This window comes from Bubalus bubalis, chromosome 5, assembly GCF_019923935.1.
Source record: "Bubalus bubalis isolate 160015118507 breed Murrah chromosome 5, NDDB_SH_1, whole genome shotgun sequence".
Classification (NCBI taxonomy): domain Eukaryota; kingdom Metazoa; phylum Chordata; class Mammalia; order Artiodactyla; family Bovidae; genus Bubalus; species Bubalus bubalis.
This window is the reverse complement of record NC_059161.1, coordinates 130,070,684-130,091,900: the sequence shown is the minus strand read 5'-3', so window position 1 is coordinate 130,091,900 and position 21,217 is coordinate 130,070,684. Positions and strand designations below refer to the sequence as shown.

The 21,217-nt window shown below is 57.2% G+C and overlaps 1 protein-coding gene across 1 annotated transcript in view; it reads right to left on the bottom strand.

Annotated features, from left to right (window-relative positions):
- Positions 1-4,353: 4,353 nt before the first annotated feature.
- The window catches only part of CARS1 (cysteinyl-tRNA synthetase 1), a 51,795-nt gene continuing 34,931 nt past the window's right edge, over positions 4,354-21,217 (bottom strand). Inside the window, exons 11-23 of the mRNA XM_006041271.4 lie at positions 14,549-14,661; positions 14,039-14,167; positions 13,628-13,757; positions 13,448-13,551; positions 13,039-13,136; positions 12,663-12,852; positions 12,181-12,249; positions 11,820-11,901; positions 7,722-7,802; positions 7,144-7,211; positions 5,479-5,538; positions 5,069-5,152; positions 4,354-4,617 (exon numbers count right to left, since the gene is read on the bottom strand). Coding sequence (XP_006041333.2) covers positions 4,483-4,617; positions 5,069-5,152; positions 5,479-5,538; positions 7,144-7,211; positions 7,722-7,802; positions 11,820-11,901; positions 12,181-12,249; positions 12,663-12,852; positions 13,039-13,136; positions 13,448-13,551; positions 13,628-13,757; positions 14,039-14,167; positions 14,549-14,661 — 1,343 coding nt within the window. The 3' untranslated portion in view covers positions 4,354-4,482. The remainder of the gene's footprint in view (positions 4,618-5,068; positions 5,153-5,478; positions 5,539-7,143; positions 7,212-7,721; positions 7,803-11,819; positions 11,902-12,180; positions 12,250-12,662; positions 12,853-13,038; positions 13,137-13,447; positions 13,552-13,627; positions 13,758-14,038; positions 14,168-14,548; positions 14,662-21,217) is intronic.

The following is a 21,217-nucleotide window of genomic DNA, read 5'->3' as shown; positions in this document are numbered from 1 at the left end:
CAAGACATGTGGACACACAGAGGAAGTGGAAAATCGCAGTATATTGATATCAGAAAACATCCTGTCTATTCTGTGCAGAGCGAGGGGTGCCTGACATGGGGTGTGTCTGTAAACGCACACCCTTAGAGAGAAGGAGCCAGGAGCTTGTGCCCAAAGTGTTACAGGCTCACTCAGAGATGGCCTTAAGGAGACACTCAGTTGCGATTTTATTCTGGTAGTTTGCTGCATGATTTGATTTTTTAAAAAACATATCTGGCCGTGTCGGGTCTCAGTCGTGGTGCGCAGCCTCAGTTTTGTCCTGGTCTCAGCTGCCCTGCAGCACGTGGGCTCTTGGTTCCCCGACCAGGGATCGAACCCGCATCCCCTGGCATTAAGGCAGATTCTTAACCACTGAACCCCAGGGAAGTCCCATGATTTGATTTTTAAATTGTGAATCTGTAATATATATTTTTTTAATAATGAAAACTTGGAAGATTTCTCTTTGGGAAGAAACAGGAAGACTTTGGGTTTCCCAGGTGGTGGCAGTAGTAAAGAACCCAGCTGCCAATGCAAGAGGCGTAAGACGTGGGTTCAATCCCTGGGTGGGAAGATCCCCTGGAGGAGGGCACGGCAACCCACTCCAGTGTTCTTGCCTGGAGAATCCTATGGACAGAGGCGACTGCGGGCTGTGGTCCATAGGGTCGCAGAGTCAGATGTGACCGAAGCAGATGAGCACACACCCATCCAGGAAGACAATTCTGGCTCTTAAAGCTGGAAAGAGGTTTCATACACACACATGAATGAAACAAAATTTTACTAATGAATTGATATTTTCCAAGTTAAAAAAAGTTTTTCACCCCATCTTGTTCCAAAAGGTTCTGCTGTGGCTCGTGAGGGTACAAAGGCCAAATGCAAAGGGGACAGCAAGGACTCTGCTGACCAGGCTGTGGTGGGGTGGGGAACCTCCTGGGCCCCCCACACCCCCTGCAGGCACCCTGGCCGGGGCCAGTCCCTACTCCCCACCGTCCTTTGCAGCTGGCAAAGGGCTCATGTTCTCCACTAAAGACAAGAGGGTGAAGGACCTCCCTGGCAGTCCAGTGCTGAAGACTCCATGCTTCCAATGCAGGGGCCGTGGGTTCAGTCCTTGGTCAGGGAACTAAGACTCTGCATGCTGTGCGGCCATAGCCAAAAAAATAAGCAAATAAAGACGAGAGGGTTCCCTGGTGGCATGTTACAAAGAATATCAGATCGTGAAGAGTCTCGCACACGGGAAGATAAAGAGGATGACCTAGGGACAGACGCTGGTGGCTCTGATGTGACCACGAGCGCGTGCTTGATTGGCTTCATCTGCTGTTTCGGCCGAAGGCAACTCCGTGAGGGACCTCACACCGCGCTGCCTTAAACTAAGACACGAAGACACAGCCCGCACGATCGCGTGGACAGAACCGAGAACCCCTTAGTCACCCCACGCCCAGTCCACACGTGGATATCCCCGGACATCTCTGCGGCAGGTTTGCTCAGCACCGTCAAGGCCCACACGCTGGGGGTGGTGCTGGCGCTTCTCGGGCCCCGCCTCCTGGAGGAGCCCGTCCGCCTCCGTGGGCACCGCCTGCCTGTGCCTGGCTCCCCAGTGCAGCCGGTGAGCAGGACGTGAGGCTTCCAGGAGGGGCCCCCAACCAGGGGCAGGGGCCTCACCCGAGCACTGGAGGCGGCGTGCTCTCCAGCCTCAGCTACGTCCCAGCCAGGGTCTGCCTGGGCGGCACAGGTCCGGAAGCTTCACTCGGTGCTGACTCTTTGTTCTTAGTGGAAAAACCTCTCTGTGCAGGTTAGCCCGGCTCTCCCCCGCAGGGGACCCCTCAGGCCCCGATGTCCCTCTCAGGGGATGCGGAGACTGAGAGATGCGGGGAAGGGTGATGGGCAGAGCACACCTTTCCTGGTCCCCGTCACCTCTGAGCCACCTGCGGGATGACGCTCCACCATCGTGAGAACCGTCAGCTCCCAACTTTGAGCTGAGCCCACCAATGGCCCTGGCCGGAGTCGGCGCCGCACTCAGGGCCCGGGAACAGGCTGTCCAACTGCCCTGCTCCATCCGCTTCTGTTCCGTCCACTGGCCCGCTGCCCCTTTCAGTGGGGCCACTGGGGGCCCTGAAGCGCAGTGTCCATGGGGGCAGAGATGCTTAATCCTGCCAGTTAGGAAAACCAAGTTTGTGGGGCAGATGTCTCCTCCCACGGTGACAGGTATGACGTCTTGGTCTTCTTTGCAAATGTAGACACGGGATTTCAACGGCTCCTTCTTTTCAGTGCCCAGGTCTTCCCAGACTGGGCTGGGGGAGACTGCTGAGGCTTTTGACTTTGAAATAGTAAGAGGTTCCAGGAAGCTGCAGCAAAAGGGTTCCTGTGCCTTCCACGTGATTTCCTGGTGCTTACATCTCACCCAACATCAGCACCCGGAGACCAGCCCTGGGGGCACGTGGCCTCGGGCATGGACTCCTGCAGCCACCACCGCGGCCGAGGGGTGAGGGGTCCAGACTGCCCGCCACCGTGAAGACCCCTCCTGCTGCCCTTTCTAGCCAGCCCCCACCCCAGCCCCACCAGGTGCGCTCTGCACCTCCGGGCTCTTGAGGAGGTCATCTCACTGGATCTCACCATGCGGGACCCTCTGCCTGATGTCCTGGAGACCCCCTGATCACCGTGCGGTTCCTGGTCTGCCCCATGCCTTCCTTCCTTTCAGGACATTTCCTCCCAGGAGGAGGCTGCCGCTCAGAGCCGGAACCAGTCTGGGTGCTCACGTTCACCAGGGCAGCCCCTCAGCCTGCAGGGCCGGGAAGCGCCGTGCCAACAAGCCGAGGGTGAGCGCCTGCTGTTTCCTCCCTCCGGGACACCTCCTCTCCCGCGGAGCTCTGTCCCCGCACCTCGCGGGGGTGACAGCCACGCGGTGCTCTGCGCAGCGACACAGCACTGGGGTCCCACGTGACTCCTGCTCTGGCCTCAGGGGCGCGTTCTCACCCCGACCCACGGAGCCACTGCAACCGGGTGAAGGGGCGCTTTCCTAAACGGCTGCTGCCCTCTTCCCTGCCCTCGCCGTGCCCCCCGCCTCGGGGGGTAATGGGGGGCGCCCTGAGACCTCTGAAGTTAAGACACCCAAGGGCACGTGGTGCCTGTCTCTCTGGGGAGCACTGAGGCCACGGACCTGGGGCCCCCACCCAGCACCCCGGCTCCAGAGCGCAGACCCCGCCCTGAGCGCACCCAGTGGGGGCCCTGACCGAGACCCGCCAGGTGGGGCCAGGCTCAACGATACGGTCACCGTCAGCACCGAGAGCGGGGGCGGCTTGCGGGGCAGCACCGGGTAACTAGCCTGGGCTTGTTTCACTTTGTTCTGGGGCTTTTTTTTCTTACTGGTATTTATTTTTGTCGTTGAACATATTAATCCCTGGGTCGGGAAGATCCCCTGCAGGATGTGCTGTGTGGGCAACCCACTCCACTATTCTTGCCTGGAGAATCCCACGGACAGAGGAGCCTGGGGGGCCACAGCCCAGGGGGTCGCGGTCAGACACAAGTGAAGCGCCCTAGCATGCATACCAACACCAATGCCCAGAGCCTGTCCTTGGGGGTCCTACCCTCGCGCCCCCACGGGGCTGGGCCCCCAGTGCAGCCAGGGCGGGAGGGCACGTGCTCCCACCTGCTCTGCCAGCAGTGCTCCTGTGGGCAGGGTGCAGGGTGAGCATGCCCAGCCCTGGGCATGGCCGGCACCCCCCGACCATGGGCCGGGTCGCGGCACCGACTGCCACACGAGAACAGGATGACGACCCGCGGCCCGTCGGCCCGGCCCCGCGGACCCCACCGTGGTGCTCGCGGAGCCCACCTGGCCCCTCGGTGCCCCCGCCTCGACCAAGGCTGGAGACACACCGTGGAGCTCAGTGGGGATTCTCCTCCTCCTCCGGGAGTGAAAACGCGTGAACAGGGGTGGGGAGGACATGCTCCCGGGCGGGGACCCGGGAATGCTGCGGCCCCCATCTCACCCTGGGGGTGCTGAGCCGGCCCTGCCGCCCGCTCGCCTGCAGGATCGCAGTGGAGACAGTGCGGCGAGCTGAGCTAGCATGACCTGAGTGCCCGGCCGGGCAGGCTTTGTGTGCGGCGCTGCAGGCTCTGCCAGTTTGAGCCCGTCTTTCTCTTGCTCAAATGCCTCCCAATGCGCCCACACAGCAGAGATTAGCTGATAGCCATCAGTACTGGCGGGGCGGGGGGCGCTGGTGGACGGTCCTCGGCTGAAGCCACTCAGCGGTCTGAGCCCCCGAGTCGTGACCTGCTGACCCAGCAGACCAGCCAGCCCGGCGCGCGCTGACCGTGCAGGCTGACGGCAGAGAGAGCCCAGCCCCCGGTTGGGAAGACTTTATTACTGACGACTCAGAGCAGGAGGCAGCCCGGCCCTCTGTGGACAGAGCGCTTCACTCGGGGCCGAGGGCCACTGTAAACAGGCGGGAGCACAGGCGGGGTCCCGGGGGGTCACGGGGGGCCCCCGTTCTGAACCAGTTGCAGGTACTCCAAGTGCAGCTTCTCCTGCGCCTCGAACAGCTTCCGCAGCTTCTTGGCCTGCCCCTTGCTCAGCTCTTTGCCTTCAGTGTCGTGCGTGGGCAGACCCTGGGGGGCGAGAGCACGGCGGTCACCCCGGGCACCCCGCCCCCACACCACACTCTGCACCCAGCACCCCGATCTGCAGCGCCGGGGCCTCTGGGGAGCACCCTCCTGCCCCGGGCTGAGAGGCATGGCACCCAGGTGGGTCGGCGGCCTCCTTGCTCGTGTGAGCTGAAAAGCACAGGGGGCCGGAGGGTCTCAGGAGGCCCCACTGGGGAAGCCCTGGCCGGGGGCATGGCTGTGCCACGCCCTCCGGACCGTCTGCGGGGACAGGCTCTGCAAACCCCTTAACCAGCCCCGCACTGACGGAGGGCAGTCCTGCACACAGGCTGGAACTAAACAGCCCACACGAGCCCGTTTTCCTGGGCAGAGACGTTCCTCAGCCAAGTTCAAACCCCTGCCGTCCCCGTTTCATGGTCTAACAATGTCCTGAAAAGAAAAAAAAGGCTCCTCTTACATTTTCGTCGAACTTGGAGTATTTGTCACTTTCCGATAAGAACATCTCACTGGGTGGGATCTTCATCTTGGCCAGCTTCGCTGCCTGGAACACACACGTGGGGTCACTGCTCCGAGCCCAGAGGGGGGCCCCACGCCAGCCCCCAAGTTCAGGGAGCGACAGAAAGACCGAGGCGACACCCAGGCAGGGGGAGTTAAAGGCGGAAAGTGGAGGTTTTCTGTAGGACAGAGGGGTGCGGGGCACACGGCAGGGTCAGGGTGGCAGGCGCCAGCCTGCAGCCGCCGCCTCCCTGGGGCACCACGTGGACGCGGGGGACAGAGGTGGGGGGCAGCTAGGCTGCGAGAGACACGGACGGCAGAGTGGGGGTTAAAGTGCCTTCCTGCCGGAAGCCCCTCACAGGCAGATGCTACCTCCTGCTCCTGTCTCTTCCTGGCAGCCTCCTCTTTCTTCTTCCTCTTCTCCTCTTCCGCCTGTGGGACAGCAGACTCCCGTGAGCTGAGCCGCCCAGGCCCCGCTCGAGGGGGAGGGCGATGGGACAAGCCCCCTGCTCCCCACTGCTGCTGCCCGCTGCCCGGCCTGCTCTGGACACGGGGCAGGGAGTGGGCACCACACGTGAGGTCACCCTCAGCACGGCCACCGTGAAGGAGGGACCAGGGATGGCCTGGCCGTGCGGAGGGACCAGGGATGGCCCGGCGAGCCCCGCTGGGTGGCGCCACCCGGGGGCGGGAGGGTGGCCTGGGTGCTGGGCTGCGTGCCCGCACGGAGCGGCCTGGAGCCCACCGTGGGTCTGCCGAGTCCCCCGCTGTGTACACCCCTCCTGGCGTCCACGGCGGCACCCCGGGGCACAGGCAACCCTGCTGCCTCACCACTCCCCTCCCGGACACTTGCGGAGGCCCCTCCCAGCCCCCAAATGCAGGTTGACAGCGGCCTCCTCCTATAGCCCCGTGGGCCCAGCCCATGAGCTGTGCCCAGAGCTGCTGAAGGGCACTGGCTCCGTCCCATTTCTCTGCAGGACACTGAGTCCCCGAGAGCAGGGTTGGTCCTGATTCACGGAGCAATCCTGCTCCCAGAGGTCTAGGGGGTCTGATGTGTGACAAGGACGCGTGCTGGGGCAGAGGGAGCCGTGACAACACGCTCACCCCCGGGGACGGGGAGGACGGAGAGTGAGACACGCTCACCCCCAGGGATGGGGAGGACGGAGGGGGACACGCTCACCCCCGGGGACGGGGAGGATGGAGGTGAGACACGCTCACCCCGGGGACGGGGAGGATGGAGAGTGAGACACGCTCACCCCCGGGGACGGGGAGGATGGAGGTGAGACACGCTCACCCCGGGGACGGGGAGGATGGAGGTGAGACACGCTCACCCCGGGGACGGGGAGGATGGACGCACACACACTCCCGGGCTGGGGTGACACTTCAGGTGACAGGCAGGTGGGACCACACGTCTGCAGGTCACCAGAAGCAGCAGAGCTTCCCTCACGCTCCAGGTCACCAGAAGCAGCAGACCTTCCCTCACGCTCCAGGTCACCAGAAGCAGCAGACCTTCCCTCACGCTCCAGGTCACCAGAAGCAGCAGACCTTCCCTCACGCTCCAGGTCACCAGAGGCAGCAGACCTTCCCTCACGCTCCAGGTCACCAGAAGCAGCAGACCTTCCCTCACGCTCCAGGTCACCAGAAGCAGCAGACCTTCCCTCACGCTCCAGGTCACCAGAAGCAGCAGACCTTCCCTCACGCTCCAGGTCACCAGAAGCAGCAGACCTTCCCTCACGCTCCAGGTCACCAGAAGCAGCAGACCTTCCCTCACGCTCCAGGTCACCAGAAGCAGCAGACCTTCCCTCACGCTCCAGGTCACCAGAAGCAATGGACCTTCCCTCACGCTCCGCGCTCTTCGTTAGGAGCTGATTCTGTTGTTTAACTGCCAAGTGGTTGCCTAGCTGGTTCGTCCTCCCTTCCCACGTTTACAAACACTGGGGCTTAGTAAGACTGGAAACACTGACTCCTCCATGTGCAGCACACACGCCCGTGGTCATCACGCCAGCACACAGCCAGCCCGGCCCCTGCGGCCTCACTCACCCTTTTCTTGTCTTCTCTCTCTCTCAGTAAGGTGTCTCTGTCCACCAGCTTGACCACGGTGGGCAGACCTGAAAGGCAAACGGCCGTGGGAGTCCCAAGCCCAGCCCTGTGCCCACCGCTCCTGCCCTCGGGGCCCCCAGAGGGCAGCAGGGAAGCCCCCTCTTACTGCTCCCACAGACCACACGTTAACTGTGCTGTTGGGGGCCTGAAGAGCCAGGCGTCACAAAGTGAGACTTTCTCCTGAGGGTTTAAAACCCGATCATTTTCCGTGAAGCCCAAACCCCAGCCAAGTCAAAAGACAAGCTGTGAAACTCGCTGACGATCCACATGACACAGGCTGCCTCCCAAAGGACAGGTCCCTGCAGAATCGGGGTGCCGGGCAGTCAGGCCATAGGAGCAGAGCCCCAGATGTCGTCTTTCAGACAGAAGGGGCTGGCGTGATGCCCAAGAGGCACGATCCGGCCCTGCGGACCTTGTAAAAGGCGCGGTGCCCTCAGACCATCCCAGCAGCTCTCCTCTTGAGAGCCAGCCGCACCTGGCACCCCACCTGGCGCCCCCATCACAGCCAGAGGACCCACCTTCGTGGTCTTCCAGCCGCACCCCCAGCTCGGGCAGGACGTCATCCCGCAGGGCGTCGCTCAGCTGGAGGACCTCGGGCACTGTGGGCGGAGGACACGGCTCAGTCCCTGGGCGCGGGAAGCCCAGGCACCGCCCGCTGGCGGTGGAGGCAGGCGAAGCCAACACGGACGCCACAGCCACTGTGAGCGCAAAGCAGACCCCCGGGGCCCGGGCACAGCTCGGGGCCCTGTTGAGTGGCGGGCATATAGCCTGGCCCCGAGGACCCTGCGTGGGGACAGCCCGGCCTGACGGCAGGCCTGGGGAGACCAGGGGTCCGCTGCACAGAGGGGCCCCCGGGAACACTGAGCCCCATGGCCAGGGCACAGCGATCCTGGGAGAGGCAGCCGCGTCTCTCCACCCGGGACCAGGGGCTTGTTCCGAGCCCCGAGGTCACGACCAGCCCCGGACCAGCTCCCTGCTGTCGGCTCACAGCAGCCGGCACACCAGGCCTGGGGACCCGCGGGCAAGACCCAGAAAGGCGGGAGTGGAGGCGGGGCTCTCCAGGAACCGACGTGCGCCTGCAGGCGGGGGTGACCCCCACGGCTGCCTGCGCCTCTCACCCAGAGACCCTGGCCGAGCGAGGGACAGGAAAGGGCCCCCTGGCCCGACTCTGCCTTGGGCACCAGCTCTCCTGGCCGGGCCCACCCCACCCAAGGGAGGGGGCCGCCCAGAACCCAGCTTGAAGGGCCCCCAGGAGGTAAGAAAGACTCAGAGCAGGCAGAGCGGGCAGGGCAAGCAGACTCCCTGGGAGGCCCCGGGCCGGCCTGGACAGGCCCTTCAGGTCCAGACAATCCTAACCCACACGTTAGTCTCTCTGTTCATCCTACAGGAACACGAGCGACCCCTGGCTCACTCACTTCCCGGCCCAGGAGCGGGGGGACCCTGTGAGAGCCCTGAAATGGCTCCATCCGCGGGAGGCGCCCTGACCAGGGAGGATGCAGCCGGGGGGAGAGGCCAGCCTGTCTACACCGGGCGTGAAGGGCTTGCTTACAAGCTGCCCTCATAAGGGCTAAAAATTCACCCCAGCTAAACCCATATCCTACTGACGCCAAGAGCTGCTCTTGAGACCCTCTGGCCCGAGACCCCGGCCCCAGGGCACGGCAGGTTCAGCTGCGGGCAGACCCGGGCCCACGGGCCCTCCGCCCAGCCTGCGCGTCCCTCCCTGCAGCTCTGACCTGTCCCCACGTGCCCCAAGGCCCCAGGGTGCTCCCGCCACCCGCTTGGGGCCCCACCCGTCCACTCTCGGGTGAAGGAACAAGCGACATGCACGTCCCAGGGGACGTCTGAGCCCCAGCCACACATGCAGGAAGCAGGCAGTCTCCTGCTTCCCAACACCCGTTCCACCCCCAGGCAGGACTGGGGGGGGACGATGGTCTTTATGTCTGGTTCCTCCTCTCATTCTGCCCCTGGGGGCCTTCACTCAACGGCCTGACCCCCAAGGAGACCTCAGGGCACTGGCTGAGGCAAGTGTCCAGCGGCCACTCGCACCGTAACAGGAGGCGGGCCAGGTTCACCATCACCGCCGCGGCCTGGGGGTGGGACACACCTGCCTGGGGCCCCTCAGGGGCTGTCCTCTAGGTGGGCTCCTCACCTCCCCAGAGACCTGCTCTGATCCACGGAGCACAAAGCTCCCTCCAGGCTTTCTTTCCACATCTGTTAGTTACTTTACAACCGCTTTCTGCCCAGCCTCCTCCGAATCATGGATCTGAAGAGGGTCTAGCGTCCAGAACAGACACAAAGCTCCGACAACCCAACAGCAAGACCAAGGGCCCGACTGAAAATGAGCCAAGGGTCCGGACAGACACCTCTCCAGAGCGTGCAGACGGCCACGCAGCTCGTCGCTAATCATCACTTTATGCAAATCACAGCCATGACGAGATACCACCACGTACCCACTAGGACGGCTGTACCAACAATGAACAGACAACGGCCGGTGTTTTGACAACGGCTCGGACAAACGGGAACCCTTCACACCGCTGGTGGGAGTGCATGATGGTGCAGCCGCTAGGGAAAGTGCTTTGCAGGTCCTCAAGAAGTTAATGGGCGTCCCTGGTGGCTCAGATGGTAAAGAGTTTGCCTGCAATGCAGGAGACCCGGGTTCGATCCCTGGGTCGGGAAGATCCCCTGGAGAAGGGAATGGCAACCCACTCCAGTATTGTTGCCCAGAGAATCCCATGGACAGAGGAGCCTGGCGGGCTACAGTCTGTGGGGGTCGCAGAGTCGGACACGACTGAGCACTTTTCAGTACACTCACTACACAGACGTTAAACACAGAACTACTGAAGGCCCCTCAACTCCTCTCCTAGGCATGCACCCAAAACACCTGAGCACAGGGAGCCAAGCTGATGCTTACACACGCGCGTTCACAGCAGCGCTGTGCAGCAAAGGTGCGCACTGTCCATCCATCCATCCAGGGCTGACAGATGAACAGAAGGCGGCATGCATGTGCAGTGGAAAATCACGGATTTAAAAAGGAAGGGGGCACGACCACGTGCCACAGCGTGGGTAACCTCGAAAACATTCTGTTGAAAAGCCAGACAAAAGCAGCCAAAGAACAGGCTAGAAGGGGTCTGCTCCCTGCCCCTGCTGGCGAAAAGCCCCATCTTTATCTCTGGATGAGACTCAAAAGAAATCCGGGAGAACAGAGTGAACTGAAGAGACGGGAGCGCCGGGTTAGCATCCCGGGGAGTCCACCGACCCTGGCATCTCTCTGAACTTCTCAGGCAACAACAGGGAAAACAAACAAACAAACGAGGTTACACGCAGCGGTTCTTGTTGTTCAGTTGTCAAGACACGTCCCACTCTGCGACCCCATGGGCCGCAGCATGTCAGGCTTCTCTGTCCCTCACCACCTCCCAGAGTTGGCTCAGACTCACGTTCACTGAGTCAGTGATGCCATCCGACCATCTCCTCTGCTGTATGATCCGTTTACGTAACATGCCCGCAACGGGACAACCCCAAGACAGAGGGCAGGCTGGTGGCGGCCAGAGGCTGGGGGAGGGGAGCGCCTCTGGAGGGCGGGGACGTGTGGGGGACGGAAGGCGACGGCGCTGCACAGGCCAGGAAGGCACTGGGAGCCCGAACGGGCACCTCAATGTGGCCGGTTTTTATGTCATGTGAATTTCACCTCAATAAACTATTTTTTTTAAGGGATAACCCCAGTTGGATATTTTCGAGGAATTCAATAAACCGACTCTTAAATGTATGGAACAAATTTCTGAGAACAACTCACACGACCCTAAAAGAGGAGCACAGAGAGGGAGCTGGCCTCCAGGGAGGGGAGACGCTCGCAGGTGGCGATGGAAGCTTCCAGCCCCGCCACCGCCACAGTGGCAGGACTGAAGCCAAGGCTTCTACCCGGAGAGTCCAAGCTGGAGGAGCGGCCCCCGAGTCTGGGGCAGCAGTGGGCTGGGCGCAGGGCAGCGGGGGGACCTGCCCCAGGTGGGGTGGGGGAGCCTGTGCACAAAGCAAGGGCGGCCAGGGGCCAGCAGGCCTCCTGGAAGGATGCAGCTATGTGGCCGCCAGGGAGGCCAGCAAGGAGAATGGGCATCCTGGACGCGGGCCCGCAGGCGACGTCCCTGGGGCACCTCTCGGCCTTGCAGGTGCCAAGCTCTGAGCCCAGCTCCAGGCGGGAAGGAGCACGCCCCGCAGTGGCCGTCTGCAGGACCCCCTCGCCGCACCTGCAGCTGCAGCCTCAGCCCTCCCCGCCTGCACAGCCCGGGGCTTCGCTGCCCACGCAGGCTCAGGTCAGCCCTGCTGGTCGCCGTGAGGCCAGACCAGCAGAGGGGGAAGCGGACTGCCTTTCTGACGCGGTTAGCTGCCCATCTGACAACCGCTCAGAGCCGCCTGAGAGGACATGTTTGCACCCCCTCATCCTCAGGCTCTCGGGCAAGCACGAGGGGCAGGCAGGGTGCAGACAGCAAAGCCGGAGCAGACTCCAGAGCCGCCCCGGGAGACGCTGTGCAGTCACCACGGGCCTCTGCGGGCAAGGACAGGACCCCTCCAGTCCTCGGCCTGCGGACGCCCCAGGCCATGGAGCCCCGCCAGGCACACCTCACCTCTGTGCTCGCGGGCAATCCGCCGCACTCCTTCCCGGAACTCCGACAGCACCTGCAGGTACGGCATGACTGTGGACTCCAGCTGCAGAGAGAATGTTCGGGTTGCTGTGACCGGCGCCCTGTTTGTGAAGGTCAGAGCCCAGCACACGCGCCTCAGGGCGGGGCTGCAAACAGATGCGCGAGCCTGTCCAACACGGGGCCACAGGCGTGGGGCGCCCGCATGGCGGCACAGGCAGGACAGTAAGGGCCCCAGTGGCCTGAGCCTGGGGCTCACAGAAGCCTGGCCTCAGACATCCAGGAGGGAACGCGCTCCTGCGGGCAGGGGCAGCAGGGTACCCTGGCCCAGGAGAGCTTTACTCACATTGAGGCTGGTTCCAGCTCCTCCGATGGGGAAACCCAGGGAGCTTTCCTCTTCTATGGCCCCGAAGATCTAGGGAAAGAAACAAGCGTGCAGGACACATGGCTGAGAGATGGCAGGCAGGGACCGCATCTGTGATGCGCGGGCGGCGGTGTCCCAGGCCCTACCCGGCGCGGGTGGTGGTGGGGCAGTTAGAGATGGAGACCCAGGCTGAGGTGCCTGCCCACCGCTGCAGGACGGGTCCGGTTCCCACAACCCCTCTGGCCCCCGGCCAAGGCCACTGGACCACAGAGCCCCCTGCAGGGACCCCCAGGACTCATCAGCAGGAGGAGAGCATGCTGAACGAGGCACTGGGGACTGCTGGCAGGGAAGTACTTCTGCTCGTCAAACCCCAGACAAGAGGGACGAAAGCTGAGGCGGAGAGGTTGGTGGCGCGGCTCCCAGGACCCACGGGCCCCCAGCGGAAGCGGCGCGGGCCGGCTCACCTTCAGCATGTGCGTGAGGTAGTGGGCGATGCTCTCCAGCAGGCCGCGGTGGGGCCTCCTCCGGGCGGCCTTGCGGGCCGCCATGTAGAGGTTGCACTGGCCGACCAGAGCCCGCGCCTCCTCCAGAACCGTGCGCGTGTCGACGCTGTCACAGAGCGCCCGGTGAACCGCGGCCTTCTTCCTGCAAAAGCTGAGCGGGGAGGGCAAGGCGCGGCGCCGTCAGCCGGACAGCTCTGCCTGGGGCGGCCCGCAGCGGGATCGTTCTGAGCGCGGTTCCGCACGAACAGCGGGGACAGAGTCACCAGCTGCCCCCTCACCCCCCGTCAGTGGGCACGATGGGGGACCATGCAGGCCCGGCAAGCAGGTGCCGCCTCACCTCTTGTTCAGCTCTGTTTCCTCGTCCTCCCACTTCTCAAACTGAGCGGCCACCTCCACGGGGACTCGGAGGAGGTCTTTCACATTTAAGAAAAACTCCTGAAGTTAGAAAACCCCGTTCAGGAGAATTTCTGAAAAGAGCCTGAGCTGCTCTGGGCATCACCCTCCCCCGCACGCAGCAGGAGGCAGAAAGGGGACCAAAAGGTTTCTCTGCGGGACCAGAGTCCCATCTCGGCTTTGGGGCCCCTTGGGGTGGCCGGCAGGCGGGCCTGGACGGGAGGCGCCCACGCGGGCGAGATGGGGCGCATCGGCAAAGCGGCTCAGCCGCCCCCCAGCTCAGCACCCACGTCCCCTTCTGTCCGAGAGGAGCGAGGCCCTAGCGAGGCCAGGGGGCCCGGGGCGGGACCTACGTTGAGGAGCCTCTCATACTGCAGCGCCGACTCCATGGTGTTGGCCGAGTAGTCCAGCGTGTCCTTCCACGAGTGCATGAGGAAGGCCAGGCGCAGCTGGCGGGCTGCGGGAAAGGCGGGCCTGAGGCTCCGCCCCAGCCGGCTGCACCCGCCCGGACAGGGACGCTGGGGTCTCCTTACCTGAGTGCTTCTTCAGGGCGTCTTTAATGGTGATGAAGTTCTTGAGCGACTTGGACATCTTGCAGCCCGCGATGGTCAGGTGGCCCGTGTGCAGGAAGTACCTGACCCAGCAGTCGTTCTCAAAGTAGGCCTGCACACACAGGGCGGGAGGGGCGGGAGCAGGGGTCAGGGGCACCTCCGCAGGCCCAAGGGGGCGCAGAAGGGGGGGACCCCTGTGCTGGGCAGGGCCGTGGCAGGAAGTGAGGACGGGTGAGTCCGGGCCTGCGCTGCGAAGGCCAGGCTGCTCATGTGCGCATCAGACCAAACAATCCGATTCACACTCCCCTGACTTGGAGGCCAGACTCTGCTGGAGAGCACTCGCCGCGCACCCCCTGCCCACCCACCCGCCCAGACAGTGGCCGAGGCCCCTACCTCTGACTGCGCCAGCTCATTGTCGTGGTGAGGGAAGCGGAGGTCGAAGCCCCCTCCGTGGATGTCCATCGAGGCTCCCAGGAGGGTGCCCGCCATGGCCGAGCACTCGATGTGCCATCCGGGGCGCCCCTGGGGACCCACACTCAGTGAGGGAGCGCCCCGCCTGGCCTCTGTGGCCGCGACCCTCAGAAACTGAGCTCTGCGGGAGCAGGGGCTTGAGTCCCACACGTGGAAAAACCACAGGGACGGCGAACTCCGTGAAGGCCGAGGCCGTGTCTCTGTCGGAGCCCTGCTCCAGACCCCCACCACCAGGGCTGTCGTCAGAGGCAACGTCAGAGGCGGACCCGCCCCAACAACTCAGGTCAGAGATGGTCGGGACGCAGGGCTCCGAGGCGCTCCAGTCCCAGCCCACCGGCCACAGGGGAGGACACGGTCCCAGGAAGGGAGGTGATGACCCCATGGCGGGTGGGCTTGCGGGGATGCGTCCCCACCCCCCCCAGCCACACTCACCTTGCCCCAGGGGCAGGGCCAGGATGGCTCCCCGGGCTTGGAGGCCTTCCAGAGCGCGAAGTCATTGGGGGACCGCTTCTCACTCAGGCGCTCTGCAGAGACGCTCAGGTCGCCTGCGGACGTGGGGAGCGTGGGATCATCTCAGTCCAGGGATGTGTGAGTTATGTGTTTATTGGACCCCCACCCCTGCCCCTCGCTGCCCCCCACCCCCGCAGCCCCCGCATCAGGATGATGACGGAGCGGAGTGCAGGCGTGAGGGGCTGTTCCCGCGGGCCTGCCTCGGGTGCAGGCTTGACGGGCTGCTCTCGCAGGCCTGCCTCGGGTGCAGGCGTGAGGGGCTGTTCCCGCGGGCCTGCCTCGGGGACGCCAGCTCGAGTGGGCAGGCTCCTGTACTAACATCGGTGGCCTCTGGGCCGGATTCTGGGAGGTGTGAGCCGGGCCACTCTGCACAGCATGCTGGGCCTGGAGGCTGCAAGTCGGGACCCCCACTGGTCCCCCCAGAAGGGAACCCACCCACAGGAGAGCCCCCAGCCCACATGGGCACAGCAGCTGCTGTGAACATAACACCCGCCCTGAGCCCAGCCTGCACGCAGAGCGTGCCCCTGGGGATCGGGGCTGTGCTGGCTGAGGCACTCAGGCCTGAGAGGGTCTTTCCAGGTCCCTGGTGGAAAACTCCAGAACAGGAGTGACACAGAGTCTCACATCCAGGCTGCAAACACGGCCACGGCAGGAGGAGCCTGGGAGGCAGCGTGTCAGCGGCCGAGAAAAGAGCTGGACGGAGGCCCCTCTGGACTAAGGGGTGGCGCCGGCGCGCTGGGTGCTAAACACAGAGCCCCTGGGAGACTCGACAGACCCAGGAAGACACTCCACAGGCAGACGCGCCAGGACGAGAACTACGCGACGACTGCGGACCTCCTGCTGTCCTGACGTGCGGGTCTGTGGGGTTTTCATCCATGGAAGGGGAGCCCAGGCGCCCGCCGAGCGGGACACACGCCCCTCTGAGCCGCACGCCTGTTCTCACTGTGATCACGTCACCCCGGCGTCGGCAGTTTCTCAGACGCGTGACCTGACCTGGAGCACGGACCCTCTCTGCCCACCCTTCCCAGGACAGATAACACACACTGGGGCTTTACGTTCTTCGTTATAACACACGTGGCCATGAGTGTTTCCAACTTTATAAACTTAACTCTGAAGGCTTCTAACAGGCTCTTCTGTCCCACACGCTCCTCCCCCAGCCTTCACGTGTCCCCCGTGTCCTGGCCTCGCGACACCGGCTCTGTGCTCCCGCCTCCCTCTGCCCCACCCCAGGGTCACTTCTGGTCCCACGTGTGCCCCGTGGTCTGACTTGTCTGCCCGACAACCCCACCCCACGCAGCGGCCGAGCCTGACATGCCATTGGATCTTCTCTCCACGTTTCTGTGTCATCTGCTGTGTCTTTAAAACACTTGGCCCACCGGAGAAGGGAACAGCAAACCACTTCAGTATTCTTGCCTTGACAACCCCGGGAACCGTATGAAAAGGCAAAAAGATAGGACACTGAAAGATGACCTCCCCAGCTCGGTAGGTGCCCAATATGCTACTGGAGATCAGTGGAGAAATAACTCTAGAAAGAATGAAGGGATGGAGCCAAAGCAAAAACAACACCCAGTTTTGTATGTGACTGGTGACGGAAGCAAGGTCCGATGCTGTAAAGAGCAATATTGCATAGGAACCTGGGATGTTAGGTCCATGAATCAAGGCAAATTGGAAGTGGTCAGACAGGAGATGGCAAGAATGAACGTCGACATTTTAGCAATCAGCGAACTAAATGGACTGGAATGGGTGAATTTAACTCAGATGACCATTATATCTACTATTGCGGGCAAGAATCCCTTAGAAGAAATGGAGTAGCCCTCATGGTCAACAAAAGAGTCCGAAATGCAGTACTTGGGTGCAGTCTCAAAAACGACAGAATGATCTCTGTTCATTTCCAAGGCAAACCATTCAATATCACAGTAATCCAAGTCTATGCCCCAACCAGTAACACTGAAGAAGCCGAAGTTGAACGGTTCTGTGAAAACCTACAAGACCTTGTAGAACTAACACCCAAAAAAGATGTCCTTTTCATTATAGGGGACTGGAATGCAAAAGTAGGAAGTCAAGAAACACATGGGATAACAGGCAAATTTGGCCTTGGAATACAGAATGAAGCAGGGCAAAGGCTAATAGAGTTTTGCCAAGAAAATGCACTGGTCATAACAAACACCCTCTTCCAACAACGCAAGAGAAGACTCTACACATGGACATCACCAGATGGTCAACACCGAAATCAAACACTGAATCAAATGAAAGACAGCTCTTTATAGGAGTAATTTTGCAGTTATTAAGTAAGAGAGGAATCAAAGTTAAAAAAATCTACCATTCAATCATTTTTTTCATTTGTACAAGAATAGTGTCCTTGGTTTCCAGAAGAGGGTACTCTTAATTTAGATACTTGGGTGAAGGTAAAAAAAAAAAAAACTAAAAACTTATCCTATAAATATGATTAAAAATGTTCTGGACCCTCGTCATGAGGCTGTTGGATAGCCTATGGGAGAGGCTATAGCGGTGGATGGTAGCGGGTCTCCACCTTCTGCGCAGATCATATTTTCTGCCATTGACGAAGAAAAGGAGGGAGACTGTGCTCTACCTCCCGAGGAAGGAGAGGGCTTACAGGACGCTGCGGCTGGGCGCCCTGGCGAGCCCCCTTCCCTTCTACACAAACCTTTTAAAAATTTATCCAACAATTTCTGATTTAAGGCGACTACCCCACCTCCGCTTGCACCTCCCAGGGCCTAGGAATTCCCCAGTTTACATCCAAAGCCTCCCAAACCATTGCTTAAGGCTGAAAAAGATAAAAAAAATTTCTTTTAAACTAAGGAGCTTTTAAAGAATACACAATATACAGAGCTTGCTCCTTGCAGAAAAACCCCTCAGGGGGGCCTCACTCAAGCCAAAAAAAAAAAAAAAAAGAAAAAGAAAAAAGTGAAAAAAAGAAAAAAGGAAAGAAAAATAATCGTAATAGAAAAGGATTCTACAAATAAAAAGTGTTTCTCTTATGACCAAGCAGAACGGTAAGGGGATTTAGCAACAGTATTAACCCCTGACATGCTGGTTGCTCCGATTCCATCGGAGTGGCTGGGCCCTTGTCTGAGGGCCTTGTAGGACTTGTGCTAGGGTGTAGCTCGCTTTCTTTTCAAGGAATTTCGGTGGTGCATGGTGTAGTAGATTCTGATTATATTGTGAAATTAAAGGTTTTGATCTCACTGCCTACTAAAACTGTGAAAATTAATAAAGGTCAGAGAATAACACAGTTTTTGCTTTTACCTTACTATCAGACAAGAAAAACCTTGACTTCTCAAGCTAGGGGCCCCAGAGGATTTGGATCTAGTGATCTAGTTTTTGGGTGCAGGAAATTACAGCTCCAAGGCCTTTAAAAGATCTTTTAATTCAAGAAAGTACAATGTCAGGGCTATTAGACACAGGAACAGACGTCTCTTAACACTTCTGGGAAAGACTGACCCAGCTCCTGGCCAACACATACTACTGAAAATGAGTTGGTGGGATTAGAGAAAGTGGTATGCGGGGTGGGAATGCTGTAGAGAAAAAGGTGAGGGAGAGTTTAAAACCTTGAAGAGTAGTGAGTTCCCCGTTGCTGGAAGTATTCAAGCAAAGATTAGATGGTTGCTTGTCATCTAAAAAGCTATAGACCAGATTTAGGTTACAAAACAATAACTGGAGAAGCTTATAAAGATGTTGTGCAACACCTCTTTACTTGCTTCTCATATTTAGGTCTGCCAAAAGTTTTGAAAACTGATAATGCCCCTTTGAAGCTGCAGAGAGATTGTTTACTAACTTTAAATGATTTCCAAAAATTATTAGGGGACATTAATTGGATACGCCCACATTTAAAACTGACTACTGCAGATTGAAAGCCTTTGTTTGATTGCTTAAAAAGCGACCCTAATTCTAGTTCTAAGAGAAAGTTGACTAAATGAGACAGAGTCAGCTCTTGTTTAAGTAGATGAGACTTTAAATGATCAGTTAATTAGGATTAATATTACCAAAAGATAAGATTAAATTATTCTTGCCATAAAACACACACCTACAGGATGCTTGTGACAAAAAGGCCCGTTGGTTCCATCTACCAGTGACCCCAAGAAAAATAGTTTTATCTTATCCCAGCTTGGTGGCACAATTAATTATAAAAGGAGGAAAAAAGAAGTGTGGAACTTTTTAGAAAAGAAGTAGCAAATATAGTAATTCCATTCAATAAGGATCACCTGCAAGTCTTTTACAAAATAGTGATGATTGGCAAGTTGCCCTGATAGATTTCAGGGGTCAAATTTTGTTTCATTTGCCCTCAAGCCCCCACAGTAGTTAAAAGTTCAAAAATGTTAGATTGGCAGTTTGAGGATACCTGTGGAACTTTCCAACCCTATGTAGTTCCTACACTCCCCTTTACCCTATGGGGGAGGGACGTGCTGTCTCAAATAGGAGATACTCAGAGAAGGGTTTTCTCAATTTCTTAGTTATCAACAGGCGGTACAATTAACAGTACTTTATATATTGTTATAAATACATAATATAAATATATTTGCCTAATTACAGTTTGCCTAATTAGGTATGGGTATAGATAAAATATAATAAAGGTATACCTAATTCTATTTATGGATCTATACTTAATTAATTTGTATATAAATTAATATGTATACTATATATGCATATTATATATATACTGTATAATTAAATATATATTGCAGTAATATAATGTGTGTGTGGCTGATATTAATTGGTATGGATTGATGCTGTGATGATATATTTTCTATATATGTGTGACATGTATTATTGCAGTGCATTGGTTTGTGTTGGTTGGTATTAGCTGTGTGCGTGTTGTATTGCTGTGATATATATTAATGTATTAATTATAAAGATTAATTCAAGTATATTGATTATGTCAATAAGTTTATACTTGTTGCCATATATAAATACATATATAAATGCATTTTGCATTTAGGTATATCTGTATACCTGTATACCAAAATGAGATAAGGAGGTTATACATTTATTACTTAAATTTATACAGAGACCTAAACTAAACATTAGACCAAAATTAACATATCTCTAAATTTATGTTGTTAAAATGTAAATTTTAAAATTTAAAAAATTAAATTGACAACTGCTTGACAATTCCTTTGCCATAAAACCCCCATAGGTGTAATTGGGGTGGCCAGACAAAAAATTGGTTTTATGGCAAAACGGCCCCCTAGAGTGGGTCCATCTTCCCGCTCAAACTAAAAAAGTAGCGGCTTCTTATCCAGGATTGATAGCTACTTTGATATTAAAGGAAAAAAGCTGAGCATTGAATTATTTGGTAAAGAGCCATCAGAAATTGTAATTCCATATAATAAGGAACAACCTGATGCTCTTCTAATGTTTAAAAATTGACAGATTGCTATAAAAAACTATTCTGGTCAAATTTTTACATCATTTACCTTCACATGTTTTGCTAAATTTTATATCCAGACATCCAGTTATTTTTCCTGTCAGACGTAAACAATCTCCTGTTCCAAATACTCAAATAGTTTTTACTGACGGGTCAACAAACGGTAAAGCCTCCATAGTTACTAAAAATCACCAAAAAGTTTTAAAAACACAAAAAACTTCAGCTCAAAGAGCTGAAATAACAGCAGTCATAGAGGCTTTTGCTATGTTTGCAGATGAGGAATTTAACCTTTATTCTGATTCTCAGTATATTGTCAGGTTGTTTCCATACATTGAAACTGCGGTTTTGCCTGAAAATAAAACTACCATATTTCATTTGTTAACTAAATTACAGCAACAAATTTGGAAAAGAAATAAAATATTTTTCATTGGACACATTCGGGCTCATTCCGGATTGCCCGGCCCTTTAAATGCCTTTAATGATTTGGCTGACTTGTTAACCAGAAATACAGTGGCCACTGTGATTGAGGAGGCCAGAGCCTCTCTCTCACTTCATCATCAATACGCTACTGCTTTAAGATATCAATTCCAAATTCCCAGAGAGACTGCTCGAGAGATTGTGCGTTCTTGCTTATATTGCCCCACTGTTTATAATAGTCTACCTATGGGAGTTTATCCTCGCGGTCTCAAACCTAACGTACTCTGGCAAATGGATGTAACTCATGTTACTTCATTTGGAAAACTGTCCTTTGTTCATGTAACTGTAGATACCTTTTCTCACGTTATTATTGCAACTGCTCATACAGGGGAAGCAATTAAAGATGTGATACAGCATCTCTTTATTTGTTTTTCATATTTGGGCCTACCAAAAGCTTTGAAAACTGACAATGCTCCTGCTTATACTTCTAAGTATTTTCAGGAATTTTGTATAAAGTTTCAAATTAAACATAATACAGGCATCCCTTATAATCTCCAGGGACAAGCCATTGTGGAAAAAGCACATCAAACATTAAAAATCCAAATTCAAAAAATTAAAGAAGGGGAGTTTAAGTATAGTTCTCCCCATCAAATCTTGCAACATGCTCTTCTCATAATAAATATTTTAAATACTGATTCAGCCGGAACTACTGCAATGCTTCGCCATTTGTGTCCGGAGCAATTGAATGCAAAACCATTAGTCAAATAGAAGGACCTCCTCTCAGGACA